Genomic DNA, 23,777 nt, shown 5'->3' with positions numbered 1-23,777 from the left:
AAATGTAAGGATCCGGCCATATATCCAGCCAGCTCCACAAATGTAAGGATCCGGCCGTACACTCAGCCAGCCCCACAAATGTAAGGATCCGACCATACATCCAGCTAACCCCACAAATGTAAGGATCCGGCCATACATCCAGCCAACCCCACAAATGTAAGGATCCGGCCGTACATCCAGCCAACCCCACAAATTTAAGTATCAGTCCATACATCCAGCCAGCCCCACAAATGTAAGGATCCAGCCATAAATCCAGCCAGCTCCACAAATGTAAGGATCCGGCCGTACATCCAGCCAGCTCCACAAATGTAAGGATCCGGCCATACATCCAGCCAACCCCACAAATGTAAGGATCCGGCCATACATCCAGCCAACCCCACAAATGTAAGGATCCGGCCATACATCCAGCCAACCCCACAAATGTAAGGATCCAGCCATACATCCAGCCAACCCCACAAATGTAAGGATCCGGCCGTACACTCAGCCAGCCCCACAAATGTAAGGATCCGTGCATACATCCAGCCAGCCCCACAAATGTAAGGATCCGGCCGTACATCCAGCCAACCCCACAAATGTAAGGATCCGGCCGTACATCCAGCCGACCCCACAAATGTAAGGATCCGGCCATACATCCAGCCAACCCCACAAATGTAAGGATCCGGCCGTACACTCAGCCAGCCCCACAAATGTAAGGATCCGGGCATACATCCAGTCAACCCCACAAATGTAAGGATCAGGCCATAAATCCAGACAGCCCCACAAATGTAAGGATCCGACCATACATCCAGCCAACCCCACAAATGTAAGGATCCGACCATACATCCAGCTAACCCCACAAATGTAAGGATCCGACCATACATCCAGCCAACCCCACAAATTTAAGTATCAGTCCATACATCCAGCCAGCCCCACAAATGTAAGGATCCGGCCATAAATCCAGCCAGCTCCACAAATGTAAGGATCCGGCCGTACACTCAGCCAGCCCCACAAATGTAAGGATCCGACCATACATCCAGCTAACCCCACAAATGTAAGGATCCGGCCATACATCCAGCCAACCCCACAAATGTAAGGATCCGGCCGTACATCCAGCCAACCCCACAAATTTAAGTATCAGTCCATACATCCAGCCAGCCCCACAAATGTAAGGATCCGGCCATAAATCCAGCCAGCTCCACAAATGTAAGGATCCGGCCGTACATCCAGCCAGCTCCACAAATGTAAGGATCCGGCCATACATCCAGCCAACCCCACAAATGTAAGGATCCGGCCATACATCCAGCCAACCCCACAAATGTAAGGATCCAGCCGTACATCCAGCCAACCCCACAAATGTAAGGATCCGGCCATACATCCAGCCAACCCCACAAATGTAAGGATCCGGCCATACATCCAGCCAGCTCCACAAATGTAAGGATCCGGCCGTACATCCAGCCAACCCCACAAATGTAAGGATCCGGCCGTACATCCAGCCAACCCCACAAATGTAAGGATCCGGCCATACATCCAGCCAACCCCACAAATGTAAGGATCCAGCCGTACATCCAGCCAACCCCACAAATGTAAGGATCCGGCCATACATCCAGCCAACCCCACAAATGTAAGGATCCGGCCGTACACTCAGCCAGCCCCACAAATGTAAGGATCCGGGCATACATCCAGCCAACCCCACAAATGTAAGGATCCGGCCATACATCCAGCCAACCCCACAAATGTAAGGATCAGGCCATAAAATCCAGACAGCCCCACAAATGTAAGGATCCGGCCGTACATCCAGCCAGCTCCACAAATTTAAGTATCAGTCCATACATCCAGCCAGCCCCACAAATGTAAGGATCCGGCCATAAATCCAGACAGCCCCACAAATGTAAGGATCCGGCCGTATATCCAGCCAGCTCCACAAATTTAAGTATCAGTCCATACATCCAGCCAGCCCCACAAATGTAAGGATCCGGCCATACATCCAGCCAGCCCCACAAATGTAAGGATCCGGCCATACATCCAGCCAGCTCCACAAATCTAAGGATCCGGCCATACATCCAGCCAACCCCACAAATGTAAGGATCCGGCCATAGATTCAGCCAACCCCACAAATGTAAGGATCCGGCCATACATCCAGCCAACCCCACAAATGTAAGGATCCGGCCATAAATCCAGCCAGCCCCACAAATGTAAGGATCCGGCCGTACATCCAGCCAGCCCCACAAATGTAAGGATCCGGCCGTACATCCAGCCAACCCCACAAATGTAAGGATCAGTCCATACATCCAGCCAACCCCACAAATGTAAGGATCCGGCCGTACATCCAGCCAGCCCCACAAATGTAAGGATCCGGCCGTACATCCAGCCAACCCCACAAATGTAAGGATCCGGTCGTACATCCAGCCAACCCCACAAATGTAAGGATCCGGCCGTACATCCAGCCAACCCCACAAATCTAAGGATCCGGCCATACATCCAGCCAACCCCACAAATGTAAGGATCCGGCCATACATCCAGCCAACCCCACAAATGTAAGGATCCGGCCATACATCCAGCCAACCCCACAAATGTAAGGATCCGGCCATAAATCCAGCCAGCCCCACAAATGTAAGGATCCGGCCGTACATCCAGCCAGCCCCACAAATGTAAGGATCCGGCCGTACATCCAGCCAACCCCACAAATGTAAGGATCCGGCCATACATCCAGCCAACCCCACAAATGTAAGGATCCGGCCGTACATCCAGCCAACCCCACAAATGTAAGGATCCGGCCGTACATCCAGCCAACCCCACAAATGTAAGGATCCGGCCGTACAGTAGATGTGGAAAGAATTCGGACCCCTTTATATTTTTCATCTTTGTTTCTTTGCAGCCATTTGGTAAATTCAACAAAGTTCATTTTTTTCTCATTAATGTGCACTCTGCACCCCAACTTCACTGAAAAATACAGAAATGTAGAAATTTGTGCAAATTTATTAAAAAAGAAAAACTGAAATATCCCATGGTCATAAGTATTCAGCCCCTTTGCTCAGACACTCCTATGTAAGTCCCATGCTGTCCAATTCCTTGAGATGGTTCTGCTCCTTCATTGGAGTCCAGCTGTGTGTAATTAAACTGATAGGACTGGATTTGTAAAGGCGCACACCTGTCTATATAAGACCTCACAGCTCACAGTGCATGTCACACCAAATGAGAATCATGAGGTCAAAGGAACTGGCCAAGGAGCTCAGAGACAGAATTGTGGCAAGGCACAGATCTGGCCAAGGTTACAGAAGAATTTCTGCAGTACTCAAGGTTCCTAAGAGCACAGTGGCCTCCATAATCCTTACATGGAAGAAGTTTGGGACCACCAGAAGTCTTCCTAGACCTGTCCATCCAGCCACACTGAGCAATCGTGGGAGAAGAGCCTTGGTGAGAGAGGTAAAGAAGAACCCTAAGATCACTGTGGCTGAGCTCCACAGATGCAGTAGGGAGATGGGAGAAAGATCCACAAAGTCAACTATCACTGCAGCCCTCCACCAGTCGGGCCTTTATGGCAGAGTGGCCAGACGGAAGCCTCTCCTCAGTGACAGACATATGAAACCCTAACCCTAAGGTTCACCTTCCACCAAGACAATGACCCTAAGCACACAGGTAAAGTAACAAAGGAGTGGCTTCAGAACAACTCTGTGACCATTCCTGACTGGCCCAGCCAAAGCCCTGACCTAAACCCAACTGAGCATCTCTGGAGAGACCTGAAAATGGCTGTCCACCAACGCTCACCATGCAACCTGATGGAACTGGAGAGGATCTGCAAGGAAGGATGGCCGAGGATCCCCAAATCCAGGGGTGAGAACCATGTGGCATCATTCCCAAGAAGACTCATGGCTGTACTAGCTCAAAAGGTGCTTCTACTCAATACCGAGCACAGGGGCTGAATACTTATGACCATGGGATATTTTTTTTAATAAATTTGCACACGTCTACACTTCTGTATGTTTCAGTGAAGATGGGGAGCAGAGAGCACATTACTGAGAGAAAAATGAGCTTCATAGAATTTACCAAATGGCTGCAATGAAACAGAGTGAGAAATGCAAGAGGGGTGTGAATACTTTCCGTCCCCACTGTACATTCAGCCAAGCCCACAGTTGTGAGGATCCGGCCGTAACGGGAGCACCGCCAGCCTGGTCCTGAGAGGGAGGACGCTCCATGTACTCACGCTTGTGCTTTGCTGGGGGGCTGCGCTGTGCCGGGGGCGCCGGTGTCGCACTGATCGGCAGCTCCCTCTGCACCCAGTCTTCTTCCCAATCTTTCTTGATTTTTGCTTCCTGTGATGCAATTCTGAAAAAACAATGAGCGGCAATTAATGGCGCCGTCCAAGAGAAGCCACTGTCCACAAAAAATATACAGCTCATGTGCTCCAGCAGGGGGCGCCACCAGCTCACACACACACGAGACCCCTCATCTGCTCCAGCAGGGGGCGCCACCAGCTCACACACGAGACCCCTCATCTGCTCCTGCAGGGGGTGCCACCAGCTCACACACACGAGACCCCTCATCTGCTCCAGCAGGGGGTGCCACCAGCTCACACCCACACACACACACACACGAGACCCCTTATCTGCTCCAGCAGGGGGCGCCACCAGCTCACACACACACATGAGGCCCCTCATCTGCTCCAGCAGGGGGCGCCACCAGCTCACACACACAGTCACATCAGACACCTCATCTGCTCCAGTAGGGGGCGCCACCAGCTCACACACACAGTCACATCAGACACCTCATCTGCTCCAGCAGGGGGTGCCAACAGCTCACACACACAGTCACATCCGACACCTCTGTTATGATTGAGTCACCGAGGAGGAAAAAACAAAACACAAGATCAGCCCAGAAAATCAGAGAGGTTGGAAACTAGCGGATTGCAGACCCCTAATCCTATCACACAACTAGCAGTAGCCGTGGAGTGTTCCTACGGTGATCCTAGACACTTAATCACAGCCGGAGATCTAAATAAGCCTAAAGAGAGAAAAGGGAAAAACTGACTGCCCCAGAGCAGACCCCAAAGCAATAGGCAGCCCCCAACATATAATGACGGTGAAAAGATGAAAACACTAACACAGATAGAAAGATAGGTTGAGCAAACGATGGGGCCCAAGCTAACTAAAATGGACAGGATAGAAAAGCAACTGTCTGCAGTCCGAGAAAACCCTGCTAAAAATATCACCAACACAACTGATAAGCAAAAAGGACCGTGAAGTCACTAGACTTCAAACCCTATATCAGAACTCAGAATACTCTGGAAGCAGAGCAAAAGAGAACATTGATCAAGGAAAAATAATCCAGCACACCCCCGGCCGGGGATGGCTGAACTCAAAAAACAAGGTAAACAAAACCAAAACTAATAAGTTCAATAGCAGAGCAAAAACTTCTCTTTGGGAAGCAGGAATCAGACTGGTCTCCAAGAATCCAGCAGCGACTCAGATGGGCGTCGGCTGCCTTATATCCAGTCTGAAGTTCCCGTTACCCAGTCACAATTCACCTGATCAGGTGTTTAGTTTCTTTCATCCAAATCAACCTCACTACCTTCCTTCACCAGAAGAGGGAGATCCTCGGACACAAAAGATGAATGAACAGATGAGCTCAGAACAATACCTCCCCCTTGAGGAGGGGTCACCGAACCCTCATCCAAGCCACCAGGCCGATCAGGATGAGCCCGATGAAAAGCACGCACCAATCTTTTGGCATGAATATCAGAGGCAGAGACCCAGGAATTATCCTCCTGACCATAACCCTTCCACTTAACCAAATACTGGAGTCTCCATCTAGCCAGACGGGAATCCAGTATCTTCTCTACCTCATATTCCATGTTACCTTCAACCAACACAGGGTCAGGAGGTGCCGCCATAGGAACCACTGGTTCAACAAACCTCTTCAACAAGGACTTATGAAACACATTATAAATCTTAAATGTGACAGGAAGAGCCTACCGAAAAGAGACCGGATTAAGAATCTCCAAAATCTTGTAAGGTCCAATAAATCTAGGTTTAAACTTTGGAGAAGCCACCTTCATAGAGATATTCTTTGATGACAACCAGACCATATCACCCACCTTAAACCGGGGACCAATGGTCCTATGCCGGTTAGAAAACCGCTGGGCCTTTTCCTGGGAAAGAGACAACTTATCCACCACTTGGTCCCAAATCTGCTGCATTCTTTCCACCACAGTGTTAACCCCTGGACAGGCAGAAGACTCCACTCATCTGCTTCAGCAGGGGGCGCCACCAGCTCATACACACCAGACACCTCATCTGAACCAGCAGGGGGCGCCAACAGCTCACACACAGTCACATCAGACCCCTCATCTGCTCCAGCAGGGGGCACCACCAGTTCACACACACAGTCACATCAGACCCCTCATCTGCTCCAGCAGGGGGCGCCACCAGCTCACAGACACAGAAACATCAGAAGTCAGTTGCTGACTCTCTGAGCGGCAAGAAGTCTACAGGTCACCGCACTCTCCTCCAAACAACGTACATGCTGCGTGCCCCGAGGGAGTATTACCGGACACGGCACCGGCAAGGGAGGATCGGATGTGGTCATACATAAAAGATCAGCACCATGTCAGTCAGCTGCACCTACAGCCGGGAATTACGTGTTCAGTCGGAAAACATCCACAGGACATGACTGAGCGCGGTGTGATCATTTATAGGACCGCACTCGCTCCATAGAGTAGGACGGATGCACTCACATCCACAGGACACAACTGAGCGCGGTGCGATCATTTATAGGACCGCACTCGGCCCATAGAGTAGGACGGATGCACTCACATCCACAGGACACGACTGAGCATGGTGTGATCATTTATAGGACCGCACTCGCTCCATAGAGTAGGACAGATGCACTCACATCCACAGGACACGACTGAGCATGGTGTGATCATTTATAGGACCGCACTCTGTCCATAGAGTAGGACGGATGCTGTTATGAATGGGTCACCGAGGAGAAAAAAGCAAAACAAGCTAAGTCACAGAAAACCAGAGAGGTTGGTAACTATGCAGATTGCAGATCCCTGATCTTACCACACAACTAGCAGCAGCCGTGGAGCGTGCCTACGTTGGTCCTAGACGCCTCGTCACAACCGGAGGACTAAATAAGCCTGAAGCATGAAAAGGGGAAAACTAACTGCCCCAGAGCAGACCCCAAAGGAATAGATAGCCCCCACACATGTATTGACGGTGAAATAAGATGAAAGCACAAACACAGGCAGGAAAATAGGCTGAGCAAACGATGGGGCCCAAACTAACTAGAAAAGAAAGGAAAGGGAAAGACACTGTCTGCAATCTGCCAAAAACCCTACAAAAAAAAAGTCCAACACTTCTGATAGCAAAATTAACCCTGAAGCCACTAGACTTCTCCCACTATATCAGCACTCTGAAATATTCTGAGACAGAGCAAAAAGAGACCAAACTAGTAAGGGACAAAAAGCAAATTGGCAAAATACTGATAAATAAGAGGGGAAATTCAGCACAGCCCCCAGCCGGGGCTGGCTGACCACACAAAAAACTGTATAGACCAACAAAATCAAGTGTTAACATTAGCAGAAAAACTTAGCTTTAGATGACTGGAACAGAGCTGAAAACCAAGAGCTGACAAGCCAGAAGGAATCACCAGCAACTGAATAGGGCGTCGGCTGTCTTAAATCCAATCAGACTCCTGAGGTCCAATCGTCAACCTCATTCTCAGGTGGCAGATCTCCACCGATCAAATCAGCCTCACTACCTCCTGTTACCACCAGAGGGAGTCTGGAAGGAGAATTCACAACTGGTAGACCAGAAAATGAACTCACAACAGTACCCCCCCTTGAGGAGGGGTCATCGAACCCTCATCCACGCCACCAGGCCGATCAGGATGGGCCCGGTGAAATGCACGAACCCATCTATTGGCATGAATATCAGAGGCAGAGACCCAAGAATTATCCTCCTGGCCATAACCCTTCCATTTGACCAAATACTGGAGTCTCCGTCTAACCAAACGAGAATCCAATATTTTCTCTACCTCATATTCCACATTGCCTTCAACCAACACAGGGTCAGGATGTGCTGCCATAGGAACCACTGGCTCAACAAACCTCTTCAACAGAGATTTGTGAAATACATTATGGATCTTGAACGTAACTGGAAGAGCCAATCGAAACGAAACAGGATTAAGAATTTCCAAAATCTTATAAGGACCAATAAATCTTGGCTTAAATTTAGGAGATGCAACCTTCATAGGAATATTCTTAGACGACAACCAAACCATATCACCCACTTTAAACCGGGGACCAATGGTCCTATGCCGGTTGGAAAATCGCTGGGCCTTTTCCTGAGAGAGTGAAACTTATCCACCACTTGGTCCCATATCTGCTGCATTCTCTTAACCACAGTGTCCACACCTGGGCAGGACGAAGATTCCACTTGCCCTGAAGAGAATCGAGGATGAAACCCAAAATTACAGAAAAAGGGTGACATCAACGTGGCAGAACTAGCAATTGTTCAGCGCGAATTCGGCCAAGGGCAAAAACGAGACCCAATCATCCTGATCAGCAGATATAAAACATCTCAAATAAGACTGCAAGGTCTGGTTTGTTCTCTCAGTCTGTCCATTGGTCTGGGGATGAAACGCGGAGAAGGATAACTGAATTCCCAGATGGCAACAAAAGGCTTTCCAGAATCTGGAAACAAACTGGACTCCTCTGTCGGACACAATGTTCTCAGGAATCCCATGTAACCAAACCACCTGTTGTAAAAACAAGGGCACCAACTCAGCGGAAGATGGCAACTTTGGGAGTGGTACAAGATGTACCATCTTCGAAAATCTATCACAAATCACCCAGATTAGCTTAGTTACTCACCGATAACGGTGTTTCTCGGAACCCATGACAGCACCACGGAGAGAGGGGATCCACCCTTCAGGGACAGGAACCTACAGATAAAAAGGGCGGTACCTCTCCTCCGCCTTCAGTTGGTTACAGAGCATCAGAGGGTCTCCAGGTAAGACAACAGAAATATATACACAATATTATAATACTGCTTACTTATCAAAGCACCGTGCCTAACCGGAAACACTCTACTAACAGTAAAAACGTGCTCACCATACTCGTGAAGGGGAGGGGAATAAGCGGGTGCTGTCATGGGTTCCGACAAACACCGTTATCGGTGAGTAACTAAGCTATTCTCTCTCACCCATGACAACACCACGGAGAGAATTACAGAGATTGGTAGCTTAGGGAGGGACCACCGCCTGAAGGACCCTTCTCCCGAAGGTCAGGTCAGATGTAGAGGCTAGATCTAATCTATAGTGCCTAAAAAAGGTCGAAGGTGATGACCAGGTGGCCGCCTTACAGATTTGTTCTATTGATACCTCAGATTTTTCAGCCCATGAGGTCGCCATTGCCCTTGTGGAATGAGCTCTCAGCCCCTCTGGGATGGTATTCCCGCTGGATGAATATGCCAGGGCAATCGCATCCCTTATCCACCTTGCCAGGGTACTCTTGGATGCTTTGAGCCCCTTCCGAGGACCCTGGAAACACACAAAGAGAGAGCCTTCTTTCCTACACTTTTTGGTGGCCTCTAAGTACTGTACTAGGCACCTTTTAACATCTAAAGTGTAGAATTTTTCTTCCCCCTTATTTTTTGGATTTGGGCAGAAGGAAGGAAGGACTACCTCCTGGGACCTGTGGAAATGTGATGATACTTTAGGTAAATAGGCCGGGTCAGGTTTTAGGATGACTCTATCCTCTAGAATTTTTGTAAAAGGAGGCCTTGCTGACAAGGTTTGAATATCGCTCACTCTTCGAGCTGATGTTAGTGCCACTAGAAGCACCGTTTTAAGTGATAGGATTTTTAGGGATGCCGAGTGAATTGGTTCAAACGGAGGGCCTGTCAGTGTTGAAAGTACAAGACTCAGGTCCCACGACGGTAACCTTTGACTGGCTATTGGCCTAGATCTGGTTGCGGCTTTAACAAACCGTGCTACCCAGGGGTCACCTGCCACATCATGGTTATAGAGGGCGCCTAATGCCGCTAATTGTACTTGTAATGTGTTGACCGCCAGACCCTGTTCTAGACCCTTTTGTAGAAATTCTAGGATCTTATCAATCTGAACCCCGTCCTGAACCTTTGCCCTAGAAGTGGATAGAAATTTTTTCCATGTTTTGCCGTAAGCGCTCATGGTAACTGGTTTCCTACTTTTTTGTAGTGTAGTTATCAGGTTCTCTGAAAATCCCCTGTCCCTCATCAGTGCCCTCTCAAATTCCATGCTGTTAAATGGAGGTTCGGTGCCTGAGGATGTAACACTGGGCCCTGGAGATCCGGTAGGATCCATGGGTCGGTTACTGAGAGCATTCTTAGCCAGGAAAACCAGGTTCTTTTTGGCCAGAAAGGGGCTATCAGTATCATTCTTGCCCCGTCCTCCCTGACTTTCTTTAGGACCGCTGGAATGAGCATGATTGGGGGAAAGGCATATGTTAGACTCTGTGTCCATGGGAGCATAAACGCGTCCAGAGTTAGAGGATTCCCCCTGGGATCTAGGGAGCAGAAGGCGTCTACTTTTTTGTTTTTGAAATCGGAAAACAGATCTATGTCTGGGGTCCCCCACATTTTTACAATCTGCCGAAAAATGGACCGCTTTAGTACCCATTCCCTGTCGTAATTGGGTGCGGCTCAGAAAGTCTGCCCTTTGATTCTCTGTATCGCGGATGTGTAGGGCTGTCAGAGATAGCAGGTTTGCCTCTGCCAGTTTGAGGATTTTGGCGGATGTGTCCATTAAGGCTTGGGACCTGGTTCCCCCCTGGTGATTTATATAGGCCAATGTGACTCGATTGTCCGAAAGAATGCGGACATGGTGATTTTGGAGCCGGGTTAGGCAGTGTGTCAGGGCATAGCCTACTGCTAAAAGCTCTTTTTGATTTGAGGAGGCTTTTAGTTCTTGATTTCCCCATACGTTCTGAGTCACCTTGTTGTTCATGTGCGCTCCCCATCCTGTGGGACTGGCATCCGTTGTCACTATGTGTGTTATCTTTGTTACCCAGGGGATCCCTTTGGACAGATTTTCCTGGTTTCCCCACCAAGCTAGGGAATGAATAGTTCTTGAATTTAGGGTAATGCGACCCTCTAGGTGTCCCCCTATTGCTGCCTGGTTGGCTAATACGTCCCACTGGAGATCTCTTGTGGTTAACTGAGCCCATTGAACTGCTGGCAGGCAGGCGGATAGGGAACTCAGCAGTGACAAAGCCTTCCTTAGTGTCATGGAGGGATTTTGGATTGCTCTTGCTGTAATTTGAGCGATCTTCTCCTTTTTGTGGTCTGGGAGGCGACACTCCTGAATGTTTGAGTCTAATGTTAGGCCCAAGAATTCTTGTACCCTGCTGGGCTCCAATCTTGAATTTTTTAGATTTAGAAGCCAGCCTAGGTCTTGAAGAGTGTTTCATCACCCTGTCTCTCTGTTCCCTGCATTTTTTGAGCCGAGCTGCCCGCTATTAGGAAATTGTCTAGATACGGGATTATTATTATATCTTGTTCCCTTATATGAGCCATCATTTCCGCTACTATTTTGGTGAATACTCGCGGGGCTATCGATATTCCGAACGGCAGGGCTCTGTACTGGAATTCTTTCACCTTGCCCTTTATTGAGACGGCTAACCTTAGATATTTCCTGGAGTCTTTGTGGATAGGGACATGATAGTAGGCGTCGCTGAGATCCAACACCGTCATGTAGCAGTTTGGGAACAGGACTTTGGTGGTAGACTTGATCGACTCCATTTTGAAGCTCCGATTCTTGACGTATTTGTTTAGCTTTCTCAGATTTATAATTGTACGAAAGGTGCCGTCTGGTTTGGTTACTAGAAAAAGGGGGGAGTAGAGCCCTCTGCCCATATCCTGCAGGGGAACCTCCTGGAGGACTCCTTTTTTTACTAGGCCTAGGACCTCGCTTTCTAGCACTTCTTGTTCTCAGCGGCGTTGTTACATATTTTTGAGGTGGGAGAGAGAGAAAGTCCATTCTTAGGCCCTCCTGGATTAGGTTTATTATCCATGGGTTGTTTGAAATTCTCCTCCAGGCTGGAAGGAAAAAGGTTAACCTTCCCCCCACCCTTGACATACTGTCACTTGGAGGGCTTTTTGTCTCGGGGAGAGTTATTAAAGAAGAAGCCTCTATCTCTTCTTTTGTCATCCCACTTTTGTTCCCTTGTTGGTCTCCTCTGAAAAAACCTCCTATTTCGAAAGGGCCTCTTAAATGCCGCTGGCCCTAAATTTAGGAATCCTTTTTTCTTGTCCCCTGCTTTCTGGAGGATGTCATCTAATGTCTCCCCAAAAAGGAATTTCCCTTCACAGGGGATTAAACATAATTTCATTTTGGTCTGTAGGTCCCCTGGCCAACTTTTAAGCCATAGTGTCCTTCGGGCCGCGTTTGAAAGTGCTGCTGTTTTGGACGATAGCCTGACTGAATCGGCCGATGAGTCTGCTAGGAATGCAGCCGCTCCCCTTATTACTGGGATAGAATCTAAGATTTTATCTCTTGGTGTCCCTTCCCTCAGCTGTTTCTCAAGTTGGTCCACCCATACCATTAGGGCTCTTGAGGTACATGTTGTCGCTATCGCTGGCCTGAGGTTACCGCCTGCCGACTGCCAAGCCCCCTTTAGAAAGGTATCCGTCTTGTTATCTAGGGGGTCCCTGAGGGTGCCCATGTCCTCAAAGGGAAGGGCGAATTTCTTTGAGGCCTTAGCGACTGCTACATCGAGTTTCGGGGCTCTATCCCAAGACGTGGATGCCTCCTCCTCAAAGGGATATTTTCTTTTAAGGGAAGGGACCGTAGTATTTTTCCTGTCTGGCTTATCCCATTCTTTTTTGATTAGACCCTTGACAATTTCGTTAAGCGGAAATACTCTCCGTTTTTTCTGGCCTAGTACACCGAACATTATGTCCTGGACTGTTTTATCCGGCCTCGGGTCCAATACCCCCATGGTAGACCTTACAGCTTTCACTAATTTGTATACCTCTTCTAGGGGAAAACAGTGGCATCCTCCTGTTTCCTCGTCTGAGGATGAGGAGCCGGATTCTGAGGATTTAGACGAGATTTCTCCCGATGTGGAAGAGTCTGACTGGGGGGTTTCTACCGTGACTTTTTTCCTCGTTTTATCCCTATGTTTAAGGGATTCGAGGGCGCTCTTGACCTCTGATTTAATTGCGGCCCTTAGGTCAGATGCGAAATCCGGAGTCTCCTGACAAACAATTTCTTTTGTGCAGGACTCACATAGTTTTTTCTCCCATGATACAGGTAGGGGTCTAGTGCAAGTGGGACATTCCCTGTTCTTTTTCGCTTTCTTCTTTCCCTAATAAGGGAGAGGGATTGCATTACAAGGGTGACATTCACGAAAATCACTTACCCCAAAAAGGTGCGCGGCTGCAGGTACCGGTTCGGGAGACTGAGTCAGGTCCTGTATAGGCTGATCTCCTGGTGTCGTTTTGCTCCTTTCCGCTGACGTACTACGCTGCGTGGAGTGACTCCTGGAACGGCCCTCTATGTTTCGTTCCTTTTGTCGGTGGTGGTGTTGCTGCTGCTGCTTCAGCTGCTGCCTGGCATGCTGCTCCTGTTGCTGGTCGCTATCCTCCATTATTAGGATCGCTTCCAGCCAGGAGTTTCTGCGCCTCACCCTTTTTAAAGTTGCCGCCCCTGTGACGTCACCGCTCCCCCTGCATCGCGCTGGTTGGGGAGCGTGCTCCTGCGCATGCGCCTGGTTCTGGGACCCGGAAGTCGCTCCTTCACTTCCGGGGCAGCGGCCATCTTGGAACTCTCTGTACCATGGCGCTGCCCACGCTCCACCGGCTCCCAATGAGCCCCAATCTCCTTTCCGGAGCGTCGACTCCGGCGTCTCTCCTCCCCGCTCACCCGGCAGCCCGCATCGGCCCCAGCGGTGGCGGCTTCGGGCACCGTTCCTGCTGCGACAGGGGCCTCCCCGCTGCCGATTACTGGACAGGCCGGCCCCGGACTCCTTGGACACGCAGGTATGCCGTACTGTGGGTCCCTCCGTCAGGGACAGGAACCCAACTGAAGGCGGAGGAGAGGTACCGCCTTTTTATCTGTAGGTTCCTGTCCCTGAAGGGTGGATCCCCTCTCTCCGTGGTGCTGTCATGGGTGAGAGAAAACAGTCATTCTCTGAGAGACAGGAAGATCAGAAATAAAATCCATTGAGATATGGGTCCATGGCCTCTTGGGCACCGGTAAGGGCATCAGCAACCCACTAGAACGAGAACAGGGTTTAGACCGAGAACAAGTCCCACAGGATTGTACAAAATTCCTGACGTCACAAGATAAGGCAGGCCACCAAAAAGACCGACTCCCCAAATCTCTGGTACCAAAAATACCTGGATGACCAGCCAATGCGGAGCAATGAATTTCAGACATCACTCTCTTTCTCCACTGGTCAGGAACATACAATTTTCCCATAGGTCAACGCTCAGGTTTATCCTTCCGAAATTCCTCCAGGGCGCGTCTCAAATCGGGCGAAATGGCAGAAAGAACTACCCATTCACCTAGGATGGTGGTAGGCTCGGTCATACTAAGAGAATCGGCAAAGAAACTCCTAGAAAGGGCGTCTGCCTTAACATTCTTAGTGCCCGGAAGAAAAGTGACCACAAAATTAAAACACATGAAAAATAAGGCCCATCTAGCCTGTCTAGGATTCAAGCGTTTGGCCGACTCCAGATAAATCAAATTCTTGTGATTGGTGAGGACCACAACTTGATGTCTAGCTCCCTCCAACCAATGTCTCCACTCCGCAAATGCCCACTTCATGGCCAACAATTCCCGATTCCCCACGTCAGTTGCGTTCAGATGGGGAGAACTTTCGAGAAAAGAAGGCACAGGGATTCATCTTAGAAGTCACAGGGTCTTTTTGGGACAAAACAGCTCCTGCACCAATCTCAGAAGCATCTACCTCCACCTGAAATGGAAGTGAGACATCAGGTTGCCGTAAAACTGGAGCTGAAGTAAATCTCCGCTTAAGCTCCTGAAATGCTGAGACAGCCTCAGGAGACCAATTCAGCACATCAGCGCCCTTCTTGGTCAGATCAGTCAGTGGTTTGACAAGACCAGAAAAATTACCTATAAATTTACGATAGAAATTAGCAAAACCCAAAAACTTCTGAAGAGCCTTCAAAGAAGTAGGCTGAACCCAAACATAAATGGCCTGTACCTTGGCCGGGTCCATTTCAATAGTCGATGGAGACAAGATAAATCCCAAAAATGAAATCCTCTGTACACCATAGAGGCATTTCGATCCCTTAACAAACAGGGAATTCTCCCTCAAAATCCGGAACACAGTCCGGACATGTTCCACATGAGAATCCCAATCACTAGAAAAGTTCAAAATATCATCCAGATAGATGATCAAAAACTTATCCACAAAGTCTCGGAAAATATCATTCATAAAGGACTGGAAGACGGAAGGGGCATTAGAGAGCCCAAAAGGCATCACCAGGTACTCAAAATGTCCCTCCGGAGTATTAAACGTCGTCTTCCATTCATCCCCGTGCTTGATGCGAATAAGATTATACGCCCCCCTGAGGTCAAGCTTAGTAAACCAGCAGGCATTCTTAACTCTGGAGAATAAATCAGAAATCAGAGGTAACGGGTACTGATATTTAACCGTCATCTTGTTAAGGGAACGATAATCAATACACGGTCTTAATGAACCATCTTTCTTGGCCACAAAAAAAAGAACCAGCACCTAAAGGTGACGAGGATGGTCTAATATGACCCTTCTCCAACGACTCCTTAATATAGGATCGCATAGCATCATGTTCGGGTACAGATAAGTTGAAAAGCCGACCCTTGGGAAATTTACACCCAGGTATCAAATCAATTGCACAGTCATAACTCCTATGAGGAGGCAAAGACACAGACTTACTCTCACTAAATACATCAGAGAAATCAGCCAGATAATCAGGAATATCATGAGACTGAGGAGAGGTGGAGAAAACAGGAGCGTCCCTAAGAACACACTGACAACCCCAACTCACCACAGACACAGATCTCCAATCCAAAACTGGATTATGAGTTTGCAACCAAGGAAAACCCAGAACAATAGTATCATGCAAATAATGCAGCACCAAAAATTTACAATTTTCTTGGTGGTCTGGGGCAACCCGCATTTTCACCTGGGTCCAAAACTGTGGTTTATTCTCCGCCAAAGGAGTAGCATCAATACCCCTCAAAGGAATAGGCGCTGCAGAGGCGTCATGGAAAAACCACAACGTTTGGCAAAGTCCAAATCCATCAGATTCAACGCTGCTCCTGAATCCACAAAAGCCTTAGTGGAAAATGTGGATAAGGAGCAGATCAGAGTAATTGCCAAAAGAAACTTAGGTTGTACACTGCCCACAGCAAATGTGTGTGCAAAACGTTTCTCTCGTTTAGGGCAGACAGAAATAGTATGAGAGGCATCTCCACAGAAAAAACACAGCTTATTACGCCTTCTAAACTCCTGACGTTGCGCCCTAGACAAAACCCCATCACATTGCATAGGTTCAGACATTTGTTGAAAAGGTGGCAGCGCCTCCCGTGTAGTTTTACGTTCACGTAAACGCTGATCAACTTGAATGGCTAATGAAATAGAGCCATCCAGACCAGAGGGAACAGGAAATCCCACCATAACATCCTTTACGGTCTCTGACAAACCCTTCCGAAAGAGAGCTGCCAATGCACTATCATTCCATGTAGTAAGGACCGCCCACTTTCGGAATTTTTGACAGTATAACTCTGCAGAATCCTGACCCTGGTTTATTGCCAACAGGGTTCTCTCAGCTTGATCAACAGCATTAGGTTCATCATACAACAACCCCAAGGCCTGAAAAAATGCATCCACATTAGTCAGAATAGGATTTTCAGGTGTCAGAAAACGCCCAATCCTGGGGATCGCCGCGCAGCAAGGAGATGACAATTTTAACCTGCTGCACAGAGCTCCCCGATGAGTTAGGCTTCAAGGCCAGAAATAATTTACAATTATTCTTAAAATTCAGAAATTTAGACATCCCCAGAAAACACATCAGGAGTGGGGATCTTGGGTTCAGCAGCATGTGACTGAATGAGGTAGGTGGAAATTCCCTGCACTTCAGCAGCGAGCTGCTCCACACGATCAGACAATTGCTTAATCTCCATTAGAAAAAAGAAAAAAAAAAATTCTCCTACGGCCCCAGAGAAAAAAAGAGGAAAGAATATATTGTCTTGCCATCAGCCGCAAGCACGGTCTCGGCTGCGCAGGGAGACCGGCGCCTATCTCGCAGCTCCACTGCTACTACTCACCCTGTCCGTGGCTCCAGACAATCAGCGGCACCTTTCTCTGCTAAGAACTTGCATCCTCTTGGCAAGTCTCCTGGTTATGCTCCTAGGAGGCATGCCCCGCTTCCTGCACATACTTAAAACAGCAGGGCACCTGTTGTCTATTAGGGCTGTCTGTGCTGTGATGCTCTGTGCATAAAAGGCATCCTCCCCTAGAGGGAGGTGCCTGAGCAATGTGTTCATTCTGTGGGATCACTGCCTCCCACTCAGGCCACACTCTGCTTTGCTCTGCGTTCTGAATGCCATTGCAATATTATAATATCTCTGTCTCCTCATAATCCTCTGCTGGCAGTTCCCGCTCCTGGATCCCTCTGGACACTCCGGTTCCTACCCCAGACTGACCAAGGCTTTCCTCTTGGAATCATCCAGTTACCATCGCAAGCAGGGCTGTGGAGTTGGAGTCGGAGTCGTGGAGTCGGAGTTAGTTTTGGTTGGAGTCGGAGTCGGTAGAAATGTACTGACTCCGACTCCAGCTTTAAAAAAAATGTATTAATATTTCATAATTGAACTTTCTTATGAATTTTATAAATGTTACTCAAATATATATGTTCTATCAAACTATGAACAACAGTGATAAGCAGTTCTGCTGGAGATAGAGACATTTCTTACTTCTTGTGTGTCACTGTTCTCCACTGCCCTTATCTAATCTTATACTTGGTTAACCTCATGCTGCCCCAACCCCCCTACTTACAATGTATGAAACTGAAAGTGAAAATGTGTTGCAAATTCTTAGTAGTAAAGCTCCTCCTCTAGACTAGATCATACTAGGTGTGCGTCTTCCAAGCATCTCACAGCTGCCTGCTACTCAGAAGAGGAAGACTGTAAGAAGTATTATCCTTTCAACAAACTTTGCATCAGTTAACTGTGAGTACATGAGGAATAATAACAGTATTACTGACCACTATATCAGTTGTACGACCTGGCAATAATTTTGTACAATTGTTTTTAGGAAAAACAATTGTCATTTGGATTGTGAATGCAGAATTAAAAACCTGAGAATGTCAAAGAAGCATCACATTAAATCAGCTGTATTTGAACATTTCACCATCACTCAAGATAGAAAACATTATGTCTGTCAGTGTATGACAAATGATCCAGACGAAAACAAATGCTGTGAAGCCAAGATGAGTGCATATTCAGGCAAAGATAAAAATGCTCCTACCAGAGCTTCTAATCTAAAGAGACATTTACAGCGCTTTCATCCAGAAGTACTGAAAGCAGTGGATGAGAAAGACTGCATCCAAACCAATGAACCAGTGCCCAGCTCTTCCAGCCAAACAAAGGAGCAGAGAGCTTTGCAGCCATCAGTTGCAAGATATTTTGTCAGTGACAAAGTTACTGTGACAATGACAGTAGATACATTTAAAAAACAGATCATAGAGCTTGTTGTAAAGGATAGTGTGCCTATTTCATTATTTTCACGACCAGCTTTTATGTGTCTGAATGGGGAAATGGCCCGCAAGCTTGGTGTTTCTCTGGAGAGAGAGAGAGTATTAGAAAATTAGTAATCGAAGAAGCTTTTAAACAAAAGGAAGAACTTAAAAAAACTCTCAAGGGACGCTTTCTGTTTCTTAAATGGATGCCTGCACACGTCACAGAGTGAACTATTTTGCCATCAATGTCCGATTTGTTTGTGACAGAAATGAAATAGTTACCAAGACATTGGCAGTAAAAGACACCAAAGCTCATCACACCAGTGAGTTTCTCCAGGTCTTGGTGGAAAAGGTTCTGCAAGACTGTGAACTTAAAAAAGAGCAAGTTCTTTCTGTCGTAACTGACAATGCTTCAAATATGATAAGTACTATTAAGCTAATGAATGAGAGTAATGATGGTGACCAGCAGCTAGAAGAACATTCTGGGTCCACAGACACAGAAATGTTTGAAATAGAGGAACACAGTATTGTAACTGAGGAGCAAACTGAAGTTGCTTCAGATGAACAGCAACATGATAGTTTAGATGATCTTGTTGAAACTGTGTCAATATGTTCTTTCATTCATCACATGCGCTGTGTTGTGCATACGCTACAGCTGGCTATAAGAGACAGTCTGCAAGAAGGACATGCTGCTGCACTGATTGGCAAGGTGAGAAAATTGGCTACTGTTGCCAGAACCCCTAAAGTTGACTCAATTTTGAAGAGACGTGCTGGAAAAGGGGCAATTATTGATCAAGCCACACGATGGGGCAGTACTTACTTAATGATTCAGCGCTTGGTTGAACTGAAAACCTTTCTTGTAGACATGGCTAACCCTCAACTGACGCTAAATGAAAGTCAGTGGAATCAGGTGACTGAGCTGGAAAAATTGCTAGAGCACCCATTTACAGTGACTAAAAAATTACAAGCAGAGGACTTAACTCCAGGTATTTTCTTAAAGGAGTGGAAGAACCTGATGTTTCGCCTGTCCCAAAGAGGAGGGTTAATTGCAAGTGGCGTAGCTACATCAATGAAACGGAGAGAGGAGCTACTATTACAAAATAACATTCTTTTGGCAGCTGTTTATGTAGACCCAATGCATCGGATTCTTCTAGATGATCAACAGCTAAGTAAAGGAAAAGAAGCTCTGTTTGAAATAGCAGTAAGGATGAAAGGGTTGCAGAACAGTCAGGAGGAACAAGAAGAATTTGGTCGTCCTGCCACATCTTCACCCTCATCATCAACTGATGAAGAATTTAATTTCGAAAAATATTTGGATCACAAGGACCGTGCAAAGCGTTCCCGCATAGAAGAAGAGTCATCCCCATCAAGGAACACAACCAGTACATTTCAGCAGAATTTTTCATGTGCACTAAAAGAAATTTGACCGTTCATCAAAAATAACAGTGCAACAAGCGATTCCTCTGTATCCTGACATTGTCAGAGATGTTGCCCGAGTGGTTACTGCTTTGCCACCAACACAAGTTAGTGTAGAGAGGTTGTTCTCTGCTCTCAAAATAATTAGATCAGATTTGAGGGCATCCATGAAGGAGGATCTGACAGAGGCAATACTTTTTCTGAAGACAAATTTATAGATTTCTTCTTATTAACTGCATAAAAGTGTTTATTGCATATTTACTTACAGTTTAGAAAAGTTTATAAAAGTTATTTGCTATATTCTAGTTGTATTCTAATAAATGTAGTTTTTGCTCTAAGTGGTCTGATTACTTATATGATGGTGAGAAACTGAATAAGCACGATGTTTAATATTTTACAACAGTAAATTTGTTGTTATGAATTGGCCATTTATGAAGGAGTCGGAGCCGGAGTCTGATAAAATCCAGGAGTCGGAGTCGGAGTCGCAACTGTGGCTTACCGACTCCACAGCCCTGATCGCAGGCTAGATCAGCCTTTCTGTGATTACTCAGACCTTCCAGGTCTCTCACCACCTCCTCTATACGGTCTGTATGGGTCGTCCCTCTGGTCCGTGCATCGCGGCATTAAGGTCATCTGGTGTTGCAACGGGGGAGCCCCAGTATAGGGGTACACCTTGCCCGGTGCTCCACTACGTGGTTTTGTGTCGTGGTCCAAAGGGTTCTTCCCTCAGGCACCTTGTCCATTTGTTTGCTTTATTTAATAAATATCCTTAGTTTATTTGAAGCTCTTCTCCTGTCTCTTGTGTATCGGGTATACAGCTACCACTGCACCATCAGTGGTCTAGTGGGTCCACTATACATCTTTACGCCCTGTGGGCGTAACAGTTTGTTCAGGCCATGGACTCCGCTGATACCCGATACTCAGCCCAGGGTGAGCTGGCTGTGCTTCGACAGAGTCAGGATCAGCTAGTGGCCTTTATGCAAACTTTGGATACCCACCTGTCTACTCTACAGGCTGCCGAGCCCACCAACTCCACCCAGCTAGCAGAGCTCCATCTGGAACTCACTCACCAACTAGAGATGCAGACCCACTTGTTGGACTACATGACCTCTGTGGAGGGCCAGTTAACTAAAGTACTGCCGGTTGCTGCATCCCCAGTCCTTCAGCCTCCAGTGCTGCATCCTATGGTTGTGCCCTCTACAGGACCCAGTCCTCTTCTCTGCAAACCTCCTCGTTAAAATGGTGACCCCAAGTTGTGCAGAGGATTTCTCAACCAATGCTTGCTGCATTTTTGTTTTTCGCCTCAGCATTATCCGACTGACATGGCCAAGGTGGCTTTCCTTGCCTCACACCTGGAGGGAGAGGCTTTAGCCTTGTTCAACCCCCTAATGGAGCGGAATGATCCCATCGTGTCTGATCTGCAGGTATTCCTGGACACCTTCCGCAAGATATTCGATGAGCCTGGTCGTGCCACATCAGCTATGGAGTCTCTCTTCAATTTGCAAAAGGGTTCTCTCTGTCGGTCAGTATGCCATCCGTTTCCGTACCCTGGCTTCGGAGCTCCAGTGGACCAATGAGCCTTTGGTCGGAGCCTTTCGGCGAGGATTATCCTGAAGAATCAAGGATGAATTGGCGGTCAGGGACCTACCTGAGACCCTGGATGATCTCATATCCCTCGCCATTCGAATTGACCTGCGTCTCCATGAGCGCTGCAGGGAGAGGATTCTCGAGAAGCCATTTCACCTTCCTGCATCTTCTTCACCGAAACCTCGGTTTCCGTCTTGTCCTGCTCCGGTTTCTAAGAATGAACTCATGGAGCTTGATTGCGTTAAGGTGAAGAGGAATAGGCAAGAGAAAATGTCCGCTAGGAATCCGCATCGTTATGGTGGACGCCCTGCTCCCAAGTCCATGCAGTGGAATGGAGGCCGGAGAAACTCTTCCGCCTGGGACAGGTAAGAGAGGCTTCCCTAGGCGAGAATGATTCCTCACCTCCACTAACTATATCCATACAGGTGATCTTCGGAAAGGTGCGGTTCTCCGAGATGGCCTATCTGGACTCTGGATCTGGTGGAAACTTCATCCAGCAAGCAGTGGCCAGGCAGTTCGGGATCCCTATCACTCCTCTGCAGCCGTCCCGGCACATCATCTCCGTAGATGGAAGACCCCTGAAAGATCCCATTCTTGGTATCATCGAAGAGGTGGAGCTTCAAATCGGAGCACTCCACAAGGAGAGAATTGCCTTCTTTGTGTTACCGAATCTTTCTCCACCGTTTATACTAGGTCTTCCGTGGCTGCGCCATCATGAACCCGTCCTGGATTGGCAGTCAGGAGATGTCCTTCAATGGGGTCAGTCTTGTCACAATCACTGCCTCGTACCCGTACGGCCTGGTTCAAGCCTGCATCCTCCAGCAGCCTTACCCAGGTTACCCGCTGCCTACTGGTCCTTCGCAGATGTATTCGACAAAAAGGAGGCTGAAACTCTTCCCCCGCACAGGCCGTACGATTGTCCCATCGACCTAATCCCCGGATCCACTCCGCCTCGAGGTAGGATCTACCCTCTTTCTCCCACTGAGACTCAAGCCATGTCTGATTACATCAAGGAGAATTTGGCTCGAGGGTTTATCCAAGAAGTCCTCTTCTCCGGCTGGAGCTGGATTCTTCTTCGTCAAGAAGAAAGATGGATCTCTTTGTCAGTGTATAGACTACCGTGGTCTCAATTTAATAACGGTAAAGAACAGATACCCTCTTCCCTTAATTCCAGAGCTCTTTGATCGTCTTCGAGGTTCCAGGATTTTTACCAAGTTGGATCTCCGTGGGGCTTACAACCTCATCAGGATACGATCTGGGGATGAGTGGAAAACCGCCTTCAACACGCAAGATGGTCACTACGAATATCTGGTGATGCCCTTCGGACTAAGCAATGCGTCCGCCGTCTTCCAGGAGTTTGTCAATGACATATTCCGTGACCTGCTCTATGTTTGTGTGGTGGTCTATCTGGACGACATCCTGGTATTTTCTCCTGACTTACCATCTCACAGGAGGAATGTTCGTCTCGTTCTTCAACGTTTGAGAGAGAATCGCCTCTACGTGAAGTTTGAGAAATGTCTGTTTGAACAGAGATCTTTACCCTTTCTTGGCTTTATCATTTCCGATACAGGTCTCGAGATGGATCCAGAGAAGGTCTCCCCCGTGCTTAAGTGGCCCCGACCTGAGGGAATCAAGGCCATACACAGGTTTCTGGGATTCGCCACTTACTATCGGCAATTTATCCCTCACTTCTCCTCCCTGGTAAGACCACTCACTGCTTTGACTTGTAAAGGTGCCAAACCAAGGGATTGGACTCCTGAGGCCGAGTCGGCTTTCACTTCCCTTAAACAAGCCTTCTCTACTGCCCCGGCTCTTCACAGACCAATGATCAGCAAGCAGTTTTTCCTGGGGGTGGACGCTTCGTCATCTGGAGCCAGAGCGGTCTTCACGCAGAAACTGTCTACCGGTAAGATGGTGACCTGTGGATTCTTTTCCAAGGCATTCTCGCCCTGCGAACGTAACTACTCAATTGAGGATAGAGTGTTACTGGCAATTAAGTTAGCCTTAGAAGAGTGGCGATATCTGCTTGAAGGCGCAGTTCATCCAGTCATCATTTACACAGAT

General features: G+C 47.9%; 1 protein-coding gene across 9 annotated transcripts in view; it reads right to left on the bottom strand.

The window, feature by feature from the left end:
* Positions 1-23,777, bottom strand: part of USH1C (USH1 protein network component harmonin) — a 270,528-nt gene that overhangs the window by 153,972 nt on the left and 92,779 nt on the right. For all 9 annotated transcript variants that reach the window (XM_073564293.1, XM_073564295.1, XM_073564288.1 and 6 more), the window contains exon 14: positions 4,181-4,302. In XM_073564293.1, the coding sequence (XP_073420394.1) occupies positions 4,181-4,302 (122 nt within the window). The remainder of the gene's footprint in view (positions 1-4,180; positions 4,303-23,777) is intronic.

The sequence above is a fragment of the Dendrobates tinctorius genome, unplaced genomic scaffold (assembly GCF_039654945.1).
Source record: "Dendrobates tinctorius isolate UK_male_01 unplaced genomic scaffold, ASM3965494v1 ptg000445l, whole genome shotgun sequence".
In the NCBI taxonomy this organism is placed as follows: Eukaryota; Metazoa; Chordata; class Amphibia; order Anura; family Dendrobatidae; genus Dendrobates; species Dendrobates tinctorius.
This window is presented reverse-complemented; position numbering and strand designations above follow the sequence as displayed.